This window comes from Lactuca saligna, chromosome 3, assembly GCF_052625555.1.
Source record: "Lactuca saligna cultivar CGN05327 chromosome 3, ASM5262555v1, whole genome shotgun sequence".
NCBI classification, from domain to species: Eukaryota; Viridiplantae; Streptophyta; class Magnoliopsida; order Asterales; family Asteraceae; genus Lactuca; species Lactuca saligna.
In genome coordinates this window covers 220,355,388-220,369,973 of record NC_136419.1, presented here as the reverse complement: position 1 = coordinate 220,369,973, position 14,586 = coordinate 220,355,388, and the positions used below count along the sequence as shown (strand labels likewise).

General features: G+C 30.6%; 1 protein-coding gene across 1 annotated transcript; it reads right to left on the bottom strand.

Moving 5' to 3' along the window:
- Positions 1-1,718: 1,718 nt before the first annotated feature.
- LOC145034158 (beta-glucosidase 24-like) lies at positions 1,719-8,742 on the bottom strand. The gene is made up of 12 exons (XM_078982529.1): positions 8,644-8,742; positions 8,443-8,512; positions 8,298-8,356; positions 7,631-7,706; positions 7,266-7,431; positions 5,025-5,265; positions 3,231-3,352; positions 2,910-3,154; positions 2,702-2,736; positions 2,474-2,582; positions 2,283-2,391; positions 1,719-2,183 (listed from the first exon to the last, which is right to left on the bottom strand). The coding sequence occupies exons 1-12, from the start codon at positions 8,740-8,742 to the stop codon at positions 1,877-1,879; spliced, it is 1,638 nt and encodes a 545-aa protein (XP_078838655.1). The 3' UTR covers positions 1,719-1,876.
- Positions 8,743-14,586: the final 5,844 nt, after the last annotated feature.

Sequence of the window (14,586 nt, the reverse complement as noted above, 5' to 3'; positions counted from 1 at the left end):
CTTGTTCTTTAAAAACAATTAACCATGATTTAATATATATATATATATATATATATATATATATATATATATATATATATATATATATATATATATATATATATATATATATATATATATATATATATATGGGAGTGTATGTATGGGTATGCCTATATATTGTTTTTGTAGTGAAAATGATATGCATTTCTACAACTAAAAAGAATAAAATTTTGAATGAATAATGGGTTCTAATGGTGCGGATAGTTGTATATGTGTTTATATAATGTATATCTTGGTCACAACCAAGTAATCTATGTATAATGATGTTGGGAAAAAAATGAAACGAAAAAAATGATATTTAACCATCGAAAATAGAAAATACAAAAACTATTTTAGTTAATCTTTAGGTAAATATAAGTAAATACCAACTGCAGATTACCTATGGATAAACGGTATTTGTAGGTAATCCGTAGGTGTCTATCTACAGATTACCTACGATGGATTTCATTTTTTCTATTATTTTGAATGTCAAATAACGTTGTTTTTTTCGCTACACAATTTTCACAACAATATTATACGTTGATTATTTTGTTTTCTACAAGTTATACATCATATAAACATATATAAAATTGTATTGATCATCGAAATTCATGAATCGTTTCAAGAACATATACATGTAGTAATAATAATAATAATAATAATAATAATAATAATAATAATAATGATTTTTATATAACAATAATAATAATAAATTAATAAAACAAAACATAATGATTTTAACAATAAAAATAAAACAATAATTATAAATGTAACAATAGATATAAATTAGAGTTATAAATATAATAATAATAGAATTAAAATGAAAGATGTTAGTAATAACCTATAGAATAAGGAAGGGAATAAAAATATTTACTACGGATTATCTATATAATTTAAAAATGTCCCTCTTTTTTTTATTCAGTATGTATTCTCGAATAAATTACTTATAGAGTACCTACAAATTTGAAATAAATCAGTTTTCTTCATTTCTGTATGTATTATGTAGCAAATTAACTACAGAATAACTACATAATTATTTTCTATAGTTATTCGGTAGGAAATCCAACACTAAATTTGGGCAACTTTAGGTATTTTTCCGTGGCAACTTACCCCATTTTCTAGTAGTCCTGTGCCTTTGTTTTTCCATTTGCATTATTCCTATGTTTGAAATCGTCTATCCTATGTTGAAGTGCCTAAGCCCTCAGCTACTTCAACAAAATCAAGGAATTTTAGTTACAAATAGATCCACGTGATGAAGTTCCTTTTATCATTTTTGTCTATTAATTTGAATATATCTTCATAGTTGTAAATGTTGCTCTAGGAATAGTGCGTCAAATTTTTGAAAGGTCGGAACAAATGGACCGGCACTGAGAAATTCTAGTATGTTGTACTTTATTGTTTAGAGAACCATTATGATTTTTCTTAACCACGTTGTAAAGTTGTTTTCATCCAAAGGTGGACGTTTGCTACTTGATGTAGATTTTTTATTTTGAAACCATATGATAGAGTGAAAATAGAAATAAAGAGGGATTTGAGAACAAAGAAGCAAATCTTAGAATGATAGTTGTAGACTTGTTCTGATACCGTTATACCAAATAATAGTGCTCCTAGATTGTCATTAATAAGTAAAAGACGACACAAAATATGATTGTTGGATTAAGCAAATTCAGTTGCACAAATATAACAAACTACGACACACCTCAGCTTGACAAATACACTCTCACAGTTCTTCTGATAATAAATTATTTCACATAGAAGTCACACTATATAAATCCAATGCTCGCAAACATCCAATACATACAAAACAAAACAAAATAAAATAACTTATGTTCACATTAATTATAATGGTGCCTTTTTATGCTTTGGCCTTCTTCAGTTTTGGAATCACTTCAATTATTTCATCATCTTCTTCTTCTTCCTTCATCATATCATTGACCTCATCTTCTTTTTCTTGCTGATCATTACGTAGGGATCTTTTTAGAAGTAACCTACTCTTTGCAGACAGAAATTTTCTATACCAAATTGCTGAATTTTTTGGGTACCTTAGAAGATTGTTTGTGTAATCAACATAAAACATACCAAATCGAGAATTATAGCCAAAAACCCATTCAAAGCTATCCATGAATGACCAAACGAAGTGCCCCATGACATTCACTCCTAGACTGTATTATAATATACAATAAGATTATGTCATTATCAACTTCCATGACGTGATGCTCAATGGAATGAAGTATACGGAATAAGTCAACTAGCAAACTTACCTCCTGGCCTTTTTGATAGCTTCAAGATGTTTTTTAATGTAATTAATTCGAAATGTGTCATCTCGAACTTGTACAAATGTTTTATCAGGTAAGTTCTGATCTTGGGATCCTGTCGCAAGATATCAAAATATAAGCATAGATTCAAGATGTACGATCAAACTAGAAGCAAACAGAAGAATTTATTGTTTTACCATTCTCCGTAATTATAATATCTTTTGTAACATGGTATTTGTTCTTCACAAGCAACAAGAGCTCAGTAAGCTCTTCAGGACAAAGATAAACCCAGGAGCCTTCGAAAGCCTACAGAGTTTCATATTCTTGGTCAAGTATTTACCCATGTAATAAAAACTTGATGTTTTGAATCTCATTTTGGAGATTTCATGTGTTTCTTTTGTTTTTCATAAGAAAAGATGCCTTACCACAGGTCCTATCGGGTTCTTCCTGGGGTCCTTTCCTAAAACATGAGAAGAAGTTCATGTTACAACTTCTGAATTTCCATACATTTATAGATAGAACTTGTTTTAACAACCCATCAGTTGATAATTATTTTGATCCAATGAAGTTTAAGTTTTTCATTACCATTTTTCGAAGTGCCAATTAGATTAAAGCTTGCAAGTTTTTCATTACCTGATGGCGTGTAATGACGATCTGTAAGATACCCAATACGAACATCAGGAGCAGGAGCTTGAAATTGAGAAAAATTTGCAGTGTAGTAGTTTATTCCAAGGAAATCATATGACCCAATCAACTTCGCAAGTTGATCATCAGAAAATTTAGGCAAACGTCGACCATTTGGGTATTTTTTAGTCGGAGACGTAGTAAATTTTTGCATGCTTTCTGGCCAAGTACCTTTTGTTAATGGTTCTAAAAACCTGAAATATGAGCCAAAATAACATATAATTTTTGAAAATTTTTTAGGTTTGTCATAACAAAATAACATATACTTACCATCCGAACATAAAATCATATGCATATTGGACAGCTTTGACATCATCTTTATTACTTGAGCCTCGATATGGTTTGAAAAAGTTGGTGTCAAATGTAATTCCCACTTTGCCTTTTTGATGAGCCTAAAAATCGATGTGGAATGAAATTAAAAAAAATATAAACACCAACACTCTAAGGTTTATTCATTGATCTCAGATGCATTGTAAAAACTTTCACCATGGGAGCTTTTTAATATATATCATTTCTGGATAAATATATTAAAAAGGGATTTTTGGTCAACAATTTTTTTAATCAACTTATAATTTATAAGCTAAAACCAAAATATTTTTCAATTATTTTTTTTTATTTGTGTTTAGATATTTAATTTTAATTTCTGTATTTATTGAAAAATATTATAAACTAATTAATTTTGTGGGGCAATAAGTAAACTCAATAAAAAAGCTTTATTATAGTGATAAATGTATTGATCGGTATTTATGCTGACATTTAATATGGCACAAAAAAAAAAAAAAACGTAGTGAAAAAACTATTTATTATGATTGCAATAATGACACTTACGATGGGACCTAGTTGTTGAAAAGTAAACTTTCATATATATATATATATATATATATATATATATATATATATATATATATATATATATATATATATATATATATATATATATATATATATATATATATCGGACTGTAAACAAACTGAACGTTCGGCGAACTGTTCGTGAACTGTTCGGCGGGAAGTTCGTTTATGTTCGTTTATTTAATAAATGAACGAATATGAACAAAAATTATCGTTCGTTTAGTTAAATAAACGAACATGAACAATGGTCTCGTTCGTTCATTTATGTTCGTGAACGTTCGTTTATGATGTTTATTTACGTTCGTTTATGTTCATTCGTTTAAGTTTATTTATATTCATCTATATTCAATTATTTTTTATTATATTGCTATATTATATGTTCGTTTCTGTTCATATATGTTTAATTGCGTTTTTTTTCTTTGTTCGGTTATGTTCGTTTAGCATGTTCATGAACATAAATGAACGAACATGAACAAAGTAATTTGTTAAACAAACGAACATGAACAAGAAAATCTCGTTCGTTTATCCGTTAGTGTTCGTTTGTTGTTCGGCTAACTTAAACGAACGAACATGAACAAGACCTTGTTCGTGTTCGTTTGGTTCGTTTACAACCCTAATATATATATATATATATATATATATATATATATATATATATATATATATATATATATATATATATAATTTTTATATACCTTTAACGATATATAAACTTAGGTATCCAAACTCATAATAATATGTCGTTTTGTTTGATATATTAATTATAATATTGTTAAACTTCAATCTTTAACTTGATTTATATTCAATATTTTTAAATTTTCACTATTATCTTCCTCTTACATCGCATCTTTTTGTCGAACATTTACTAGGCTATAGATATTATTGTTGAAAATGATAATTATGTAAGAGGAAGATAAATATGAAATTTATAAAAATCTTTGAAGTAATTCAAGTTAGAAGTTGAATTATAAGAACATTGGACAATTACAATGTCTATATATGATACAAAACGATGTATTGTGGTGGATTAGGGTACCTATCCTTATATACCCTTAAGGGTATATTCACTTTTCCTATATATATATATATATATATATATATATATATATATATATATATATATATATATATATATATATATATATATATATATATATACACACACGATTAATTCTATTATGTGTTCGTCAAAAAAGTTTTGTGAACCAGTACCTTATAATCTTTTTCGTATTTTCTATAAGCAGCTGCATGACAATTAAGTAGGTTGTATGCAACAGTATATGGTTCTGTTTCAGGGTCACCCTCTTCACCCTTTCCACCCCGACCAGGTGGGTAGATACCTTCGACGTATCCACAGATAGTGAATCTATATGGCTCGTTTAGTGTAGCCCAATCTTTTACTCGATCCCCAAATTCCCAGAAGCAAATATCAGCAAAATCGACAAAATCATCGCTAGCAATGAATTGCCCAATAATTATTTAAGAAATGCATAAAAAAAAGGAAATTAGTAAAACGAATCAATAATTATTTGCTATTTTACGGTTTAATCAATTTGCCATCAAACCAAGATACTATATTTTTTCTTTTTCAAATCAATTTTCACATGTACTTGGTGTCTCCGGTAATTTGTCACATTTTATGTATATGTTTTTGGGATAATGACTTAGGAGGGTAATAACGTTTCATGTTTGTCCATTTTAGGTCCCTAACGTATTTTTTGTGCGTATTACACCATTAAGGTTATTATAACCATTTACAAATAGTCATTTTACAGGAAGAAGCCGGTAAAAGGATTATTTATAAATGGTTATAACAACCTTAATGGTGTAAAATACACAAAAAATACGTTAGGGACCTAATATGGACAAATGGGAAACGTTATTACCCTCGTAAGTCATTATCCCATAAAACTATAAACCCCTATAATAAATTTTTACTTTTTAAATAAAAAATTTATAGGTCTTGGGGTTGGTAGTTTGGATGTTTTTAACATCGGTATTTTTTATAAATGGAAGTGGCGGTTTCTTAATGACAATGAAGCTCTTCGGGTTTAAATTGTCAAATTTTGTCATGGGGAAGGTGGTGGTTTTTCAGAAGATACGAGAATAGGAATTGGAGGGGATGTTTGTCAAAATATTGTAGGATTCATTAATCACATCCATGAGAATGGTTGTATTCTTTCTAATTACATGTATAGAGTGGTGGGGGTGAGACTCAAACGAGGTTCTAGAAGGATGTTTGGTGCTTGGATTTTCCTCTTAGGGAGCGATTCGGGAGGCTTTTTGCTTTAGCCTTTAATCAAGATGCTCGAGTAAGTGAATAATAGGATCCGGAGGGATGTAATTTTCATTGGCGTCGGGGGATTAGAGGAGGGATTGAATCGACCCAATTTGATTATCTTGTAGAAGGATGTTTGGTGCTTGAATATTCCTCTTAGGGAGCGGTTCAGGAGGCTCTTTGCTTTAGCCTTTAATCAAGATGCTCAAATAAGTGAATAATGGGATCCGGAGGGATGTAATTTTCATTGGCCCCTCCTCTAATCCCCCACGCCAATGAAAATTACATCCCTCCGGATCCCATTATTCACTTACTCGAGCATCTTGATTAAAGGCTAAAGCAAAGAGTCTCCCGAACCGCTCCCTAAGAGGAATATCCAAGCACCAAACATCCTTCTAGAACCTCGTTTGAGTCTCAACCCCCCCCCCCCCCCCCCCACACACACACACACACACTCTATACATGTAATTAGAAGGAATACAACCATTCTCATAGAGGTGATTAATGGATCCTACAATCTTTTGCTAAACACCCCCTCCAATTCCTATTCTCGTATCTTCCGAAAAACCACCACCTTCCCCATGACAAAATTTGATAATTTTAACCCGAAGAGCTTCATTGTCATTAAGAAAGCGCCACTTTCATTTATAAAGAAGGTCGATGTTAAAAACATCCAAACTACCAACCCCAAGACCTATAAGTTTCTTATTTAAAAAGTAAAAATTCATTATAGGGGTTTATAGTTTCATAGGATAATGACTTAAGAGGGTAATAACGTTTCCCGTTTGTCCATATTAGGTCCCCAACGTATTTTTTGTGTATATTACACCATTAAGGTTGTTATAACTGTTTATAAATAATCCTTTTACCGGCTTCTTCCTGTTAAAAGGACTATTTGTAAACGGTTATAATAACCTTAATGGTGTAATACGCACAAAAAATATGTTGGGGACTTAAAATGGACAAACAGAAAACGTTATTACCCTCCTAAGTCATTATCCCTATGTTTTTCCTGTGAATTTGTAAATGTAGATAGTTAAACCATTGAATTGTCCAAAATATATATATATATATATATATATATATATATATATATATATATATATATATATATATATATATATATATATTCTTCTAATCTACCTTAAAATTAAATATAAATGAAAAATACTCACACAACTTTTGAACTTAAGAAACCCATGTACTCTTCTTCCAAAGCAATTGGAAGATCCCAGTGGAAAAGAGTAACAAATGGCTTAATCTCATTGTCTATCAACTCGTCTATTAACTTGTTGTAGTGATTGATGCCTTCTAGGCTTTTGCCCATGCATAATTTCCCACCTGTTTAAATTAAAATGAAACCAAAAGTATTTTATTCCTTTTAAAAATAAAACTACAAGCAGCGACAATATATGTATCGTCTACTCTTTGTAAAGCAGATACAATTAAGGCGTACAAATTTAAATTTATCTCATATATATTACTATTTTTCTTATAAAAGATATCTGACTTGGTTAATATTGAAACAATTGTTGTTCACCTGGTAATATTCTGGACCATGGAATTGAGAACCTGTAATAGTTTACACCCATTTGCTTCAGCAGCTGAACGTCTTCCTAATAATTGTTTACAAAGGAGACAAGATATATTAATCAGACAAATACAATCTATGTGTGTATCAAAACATATATATATTATAACGTATACAAATATTCTCACAGTTTTAAAGTATAAAAAAGAAAAATCTAAAAAATATGTCATGCAATTTTGATAGTATATGATAATTCAACTTCTTATCAAAAGATGGATATTTACGGACTCACAACAAACAAAATGGACACCATGTGTATACGTATATATATATATATATATATATATATATATATATATATATATATATATATATATATATATATATATATATATATATGATGGTGTATATAGTTGCTAACATCCAGTTAGTGACATGACTTTTTTTAGAACAACAAATAGAAATACAATTTATTCTACTCCTAAGCTACACATTTCGTCCCACATATATATGGCTGGAGGCCACCTTTCACCAACACATGATACAACTAGGCTCTAGTATAATGTTACATTAGCTTAGTCATTGTAACATACGATGACTTGACATTGTATTGTAATCAATACATAAGCATAAAATTTATTTATCGGAATCTTGAAAACCAGAATATACACATTACCTTCCATCTTCTGTAATTATCAACAGCGACACATCCGTTGCCACCTCCACGAATCTTGTCTGCAATCATCGACCATTGTTATCCATTTGATTAAAGATCGATGCCATAAAACTAGAAGAAGTATGAACAGATGAGAGAGGCAGACCTGGGTGTCTTAGGGTAAAAGTATCCCAGTTACTTAAGCCTTTACCATCTACATTCCAACTACCTTCAATCTGGAAGTGCAAACTTACACCTTAATGCATGTTTATTCAACCTCATAAAACATTTACCTATTTAAGTTGGATAAGTTTTATATGAAACAAAAAGTAAGATACATGAGTTATATATGTGTTTTGAAACAAACCTGATAAGCAGATGTTCCTACTCCAAACATGAAGTTATCAGGAAAATCTGTACGTTTAATATCATTATGGATCAAGTTGGGAATTTCTTCGTCAGCCATGATAACTGCTAGCTTTGGGAAGGACTGAAAGAGTGATGAAAACTTGGATCATACGGTCTATTATTTATAGCTAGATACCCATGTTCGAGAGTACATGAATAACGTCATGTTCTGAATATTTATAAAAGAAAAAAAAAATTTCAAAAAACGGGAATAAAAGGTTAAAAGTCATCAACCCAAAACAACAATCACCACAAAAAATAGTATATAACAATTTATAAGTTAACATTTCTTAGGTCATGTTATCAGTCTTTCTCTTTTAATTTTAAAATAGCTTTATTTTTGTTATTATACACATTCTCCTTGTCCTTATTATTTATAGCTATATAACACATCAGAAATTATTGAATAAAACTCAACCCATTAAAAGTATTTTGAGTTATTTTTAGCTTTTGTCATATATTTAAGTTTTATAAACATAAAACCCAAATATTTGATGTGGTGCGTTCAAATTCGACTTACATCTGTGATAAGTAATACGAACTCGAGGATTTAATAATTTGTAGCGAATGTCCATTGAACGTCATTTAAGTGGTTTTATTTATTTTTATTTATTTTCTTTTTTCTTTTTTAATTTTTAACTTTTCATTAAAAAAACAAATTTTTTTTAAATATATATATGCTCAGTTTAAAGGTTTTTTTTTCGTTTTTTATTTTTTTATTTTTTATTTTTTGAAATAAATTTGTTCTTTTTTGTTTTGCTTATTTTTTTAAATATATTTACGACATACTTGAAGAAACTATTGTTTTCCTTTATTTTTTATTATTTTATTATTTTATTTTATTTAGTTTTTGAACTAAACATCCGTTTAAGTTTTTTATGTTTAACAATTATCAAATTTTAAATAAAAAGAATAATAAGGATCATATTATTTTCTATTCATACTTTTTTTAAATCATAATATTTTTGAATTATAAAATTTTGAATCAAATTATTTTGCATAATAATATTGTAAATCAAATCATTTTTGAATCATATGATTTTCACTACAAGAAAAGCATCCTTTACCGACGACATTTATATCGACGACAAAGATCGTCGCTAAAAGGTTAGCTATCAGACGACATATCGTCGGTATAGGGTTCTGAAAACTTTGACCAACTATCTTTGACATGGACTCTATAATGACGACTTATAGTTGCTATAGATTAGGCGGGAACGAAAAACTTTTTGGCGGTCTACTGAAAACTTATGCCGACGATAAGTTGTCGGTATAGGTTACAGATTTTACAATTTCGATTTATTTATTTTCGTTTGTTGTGAAACAAAATAACGACGCCCTTTTGTGGATATCTATCCAGACGACATGTCGTCGGAATACGAATTGGCGATCCGCGTGAAAAATCAAAACCGGGAAAATAGAAACGACATAGCTTTTTCTAACCCTATACTGACGACATGTCGTCGGCATAGGGTTTAAACCTAATAGATCTCAGTCAATCGACTTCATTTGTAGCACAATTGTGTTTTGTTTCTCTGTCGATCTCTCAACGAAGAATTACCCCTCCGGCGACTCTCCTTTACCTCGACGAGCTGGTATGCTTCTTAATCCTTGTTTTCTTCTTTGTTACTGATTGCTTAAGTTATCTACAACGATTTTGGGTGGGTTTTTCTTTCTCTGGTTGGCCTTCACAATCCTTCACCACCATCGGCATCTACATCTCCTTCCACGGCCCTTTACCACAACTCATGTCATTGGTGATTTTGAGGTAAAGTTCTGATTTCTATTTTTTTTTTCTGTTTTGGGAAATTTTTGGGATATGTTATATAATTGAATTATGTTTATGCTCACTGTAATGTATAAAGTCTTTAATTGTTAAACCGGAATGCGTGTTTAGATGAAACCGGAATGATTTATACAGTTTTTGGGGGTATACTTGTAAATGGGGAACTGAATGTAACCTTGAAAGAAGGTATGATAGTGTTTTCTTTTAACCTTTTTGATTCATAAGAATATTTCATCCGTTTCGTAACAATGTATGTTTAAGGACTTGTCTATGCTCTCAATGCATTTTACATTCTACATATTAATAAAATAATAATAATGATGGTTTCTATTTCTTGTATTATAGTTTGATGAGAATTGGAAAACATGGAATAGTGACATTGAGGTTGTTTATAAACCTAAAAAGAGTGGGGTATGGGGTATATGAGAGTTGTATATATCAATTGCAACATCTGTTTGATTAGGAATAAAGAGTAATGAATAAACAAACAGGGGCGTATGAGAGATGGTGGGGCAGCAACTGTTAGAACTATAACTTATTAATTAATGAATTATTCTTAAGGTGTATGTGCATAGCAAAGTGATGCTAGTTGATAATCATATCTCCTTAACTGGATCATCCAACATAAATAACAAGAGTTTGCTTGGTCAAAGGGACTCCTGATGTACAAATCTACATTCTTTTCTTTATTCCTCAAACTAAAAAGAAGAAATGCAATAATATTTAACTTGTCTCATAAATTGGTAAAACTTTTTGCATGATTTGTTAGCTAGTATTAGAACTTAGCTAATATGACAGTTAATCGTTTCTAACTACCAAGGGTAGTTTGGTCATTCTCTATTTTGTAGTTATTACAAGTTAGTTAGAAGTTTTGATGTGTAATATAATTCTTTGTATATATATGTAATAGTCCTATAATTGTTCAGGAAGTGAATGAGAAGATTTTATTATTATTATTATTATTTTTTTTCAGATTAGTCAGATTAGAGACCTGATAGCTGATGTGACATACAAAGATTTATTGCTTGGAACAGGCAAACGGCCAGATGTACCAGGATGTGTTTTCTTGCATCCAAATTAACAGTGGCTTCTATATGCCAATGATTCTTGCAACTTACAAGATATGTGCTTCAAACTTACAACATAAGTTTAATTAGGACATTTGGATATTTAAGTAGAAATTGAATATGTGTCCCTTTTTGTCCATATGACCTATTATATATATTTTTGTTCTTCAGGGGAGTGCTTTCCTATAGCGTATGGTCTTGATGTCTCTGTTTGGGAGGATGAATCCATAGCTTTCAACCAAAACCAATGCCTCAATTTACCCAAAATAATCCCGAACCAACCAACGAGCCCGGGGAAACGAGAACAATGAAGATTTTGATTAATCTTTTTGTTATTTTGAACATGAAAACTTGTTTTTTTTTATTTGTTATTTTTCTATGTAGAAGATTTTCAAGTGTAATGCTTATAAAATGTTTGATATTATTCTGCATATACACTGCATATGTATTGTTTTTTTTTTTTTTTTTTTTTTTTAGAAAAAACAGGTTTAGTAAATATAACAAATCTGTGAAAAGTATTAAAAAAAAAAAATACCGACGACATATCGTTGGTATAGGTCTTAGTTGTAAAAACTGCTAGAAACTTTTCCAGAAGACATGTCGTTGGTATAGCCCTCCCTATCCAGACGACATGTCGTCAGTATAGATTTATAATAAAACTTTTTTTCTTACCTCGAAAATCTTTCCCGACGATCCTTTATAGACAACAAGTCGTCTGCATAGGTGGATCTGTACCGACGGCATCTATACCGACTACATTTTTGACTTTTACCGACGAAGCTATACCGACGACTTTATGCAGTCGACAAGTGGTCGGTATAGGTTTTACTGACGACATGTTGTCGGCATAGGTTCTGTAAAAGTCGTCTGTATAGCCCTCGTTCCTTGTAGTGTTTGGATCAAGAATATATTTATTTAAATATAGATTTTGTTCAAAAAAAAATTATGGATCATAATATAATTTGAATCATTTAACTTTGAATCATAAAAGAGATAATTAAGGATAATAAAATATTTAAGTATAAATAGTTTTATATCATAACAAATTAAGGATTATAAACAAGTTGAGTAAAAAGTTTTTTTGAATCATGTGTATTTCAAATCATCATATTTTTGATCATATTATGTACAATATTTTTTTTATAAATTAATATTTCTTAAAATTAAAATTAACTATGTAGCGCCCGGTTCCTGGTACGTACTTTAAATATGAATTTTTACATTTTTACTTAGGGACTCGGCGAGTTGGAGGCCCCAGCTCGTAGAGTCGAGGTGAAACTTGGACGCGGGTGGAAGGACCTACTCACCGAGTCGGATGCCGCAACTCGACGAGTAGGTATGTTTGGATGAAACCCTACTTTTAAGGGTTTTCACTCTATTTAAATACCTTAATTGGCTTCCTTTATAGCTTCCATCATCCTTAGACCATCCTCACAAAACCCTAATCGATTTTGAGTGACTTTGAGCTCTTTGTGCCCTTTTTTGTGTGTTAGAAGCTGAAGAAGAAAGAGGAGGCTTAGGAGATCAACAGAAGGCTAGTAGATCTAGAAGTTTTGGCACATTTCCAACTTGTTTAAGGTAAAAAGCTTCAACCTTGACCATTTATCCTTAGATCTCTAGTTAAGGCAAGTTTCTACCATTTCTAAGCTTTAGTATAGCCATTTTCGGGATTTTATGTTTCTAAGCTGACACGACTTCATATATGGAACCATTGAGGATTCCCATGGCATAAAGGTGCCAACTTTATGGCCATGGGAGTCCCATGCACCTTGTGGACCTTATTTTTTTTTTGGGTCTTTTGAGCTTGAAGACCCATGCATGGACGTAAAGTTTGTGACTTTACTTGTAATATGTGTTGGATTAGTGTCTAGGTCCATAACTATATTTGGTATGTATTTGACCATGTTTAGCATGGTCCTTTTGGGTTGCCTTCAATAAAGCAACTTGACATGATATATATATATATATATATATATATATATATATATATATATATATATATATATAGAGAGAGAGAGAGAGAGAGAGAGAGAGGATATTATGGTTTATTAATATATTATAAGAATAATATATTAAAAGAAAAATCATATTAGGTAATTAATATTGATCAAGAATTAATTAAGAAATTGATTTTATGATCGAAAAAGACTAACTGAACTAAGGGGACTGGAATTGCAATTATAAGATAATTAGATTTTTGGCTGTAGATCCTTATGGATATGAGGGGGACGAAAATTAGATTGGAAGCCCACTATGATTGCGACCATGGCCTTATTCCAAAAGGTTCTTTGGATTGCTTAAGGCCTATGTCATCCAGTTAGGGTTTTGACTGAAACCCTAGCAGCACCATTATATAAAGAACCCCTCGGGCATCAAAAATCGGCCACTGGAAACCCCAAGACTCCCAAGAGCCGATTTTGTGCTTCCATTCCCTCTCTTCAAAGATCATCTTCTTTCCTTGGTGTTTGTAAGCCATTAGAGGTAATACAATTGTGATACTAAGCTCTTGAAGTTGAAGATTCTTGCTACTTGTGAAAGGTAATCATCTAAACTTGCTTTAGTTGTAGATTTCAATTTTTATAGTATGCTAGATTAGGGTTTACAAGCTTTAGATGATTTGCATGTATAATAGAGAAACGTAGAACTAAAGCTTTAGGGTTTTTCATGTGGACATAAGAATGTTCTTTTGCTCAAAACTCATCAGTGGTATCAGAGCCTTGCTTGGTTTCTATAAAATTTGATGCATTGTGTGTTAATTCATTGCTTGAAATCGATTTTTCTGCCTTCTGCCTGACAGACTTGTCGAGTCCCAAGATGAACTCGACGAGTCAGATGAAATCAGCGAGTTCTGTAAGGGACTCGGCGAGTCGGGGGTGTAAGACAGATAAATTTTCGGGATTTTGGCTTATTTTGACATGGAATAATTACCAAAAATGTTTTTAATTACTAAAATTCTGTTTTTATTAATTCCATGTGATTATCCTTGTCAAAATAAATGATATCTATCAATTAATTAGATAATTATTTCCTTATTTGATAAACCTTAGTT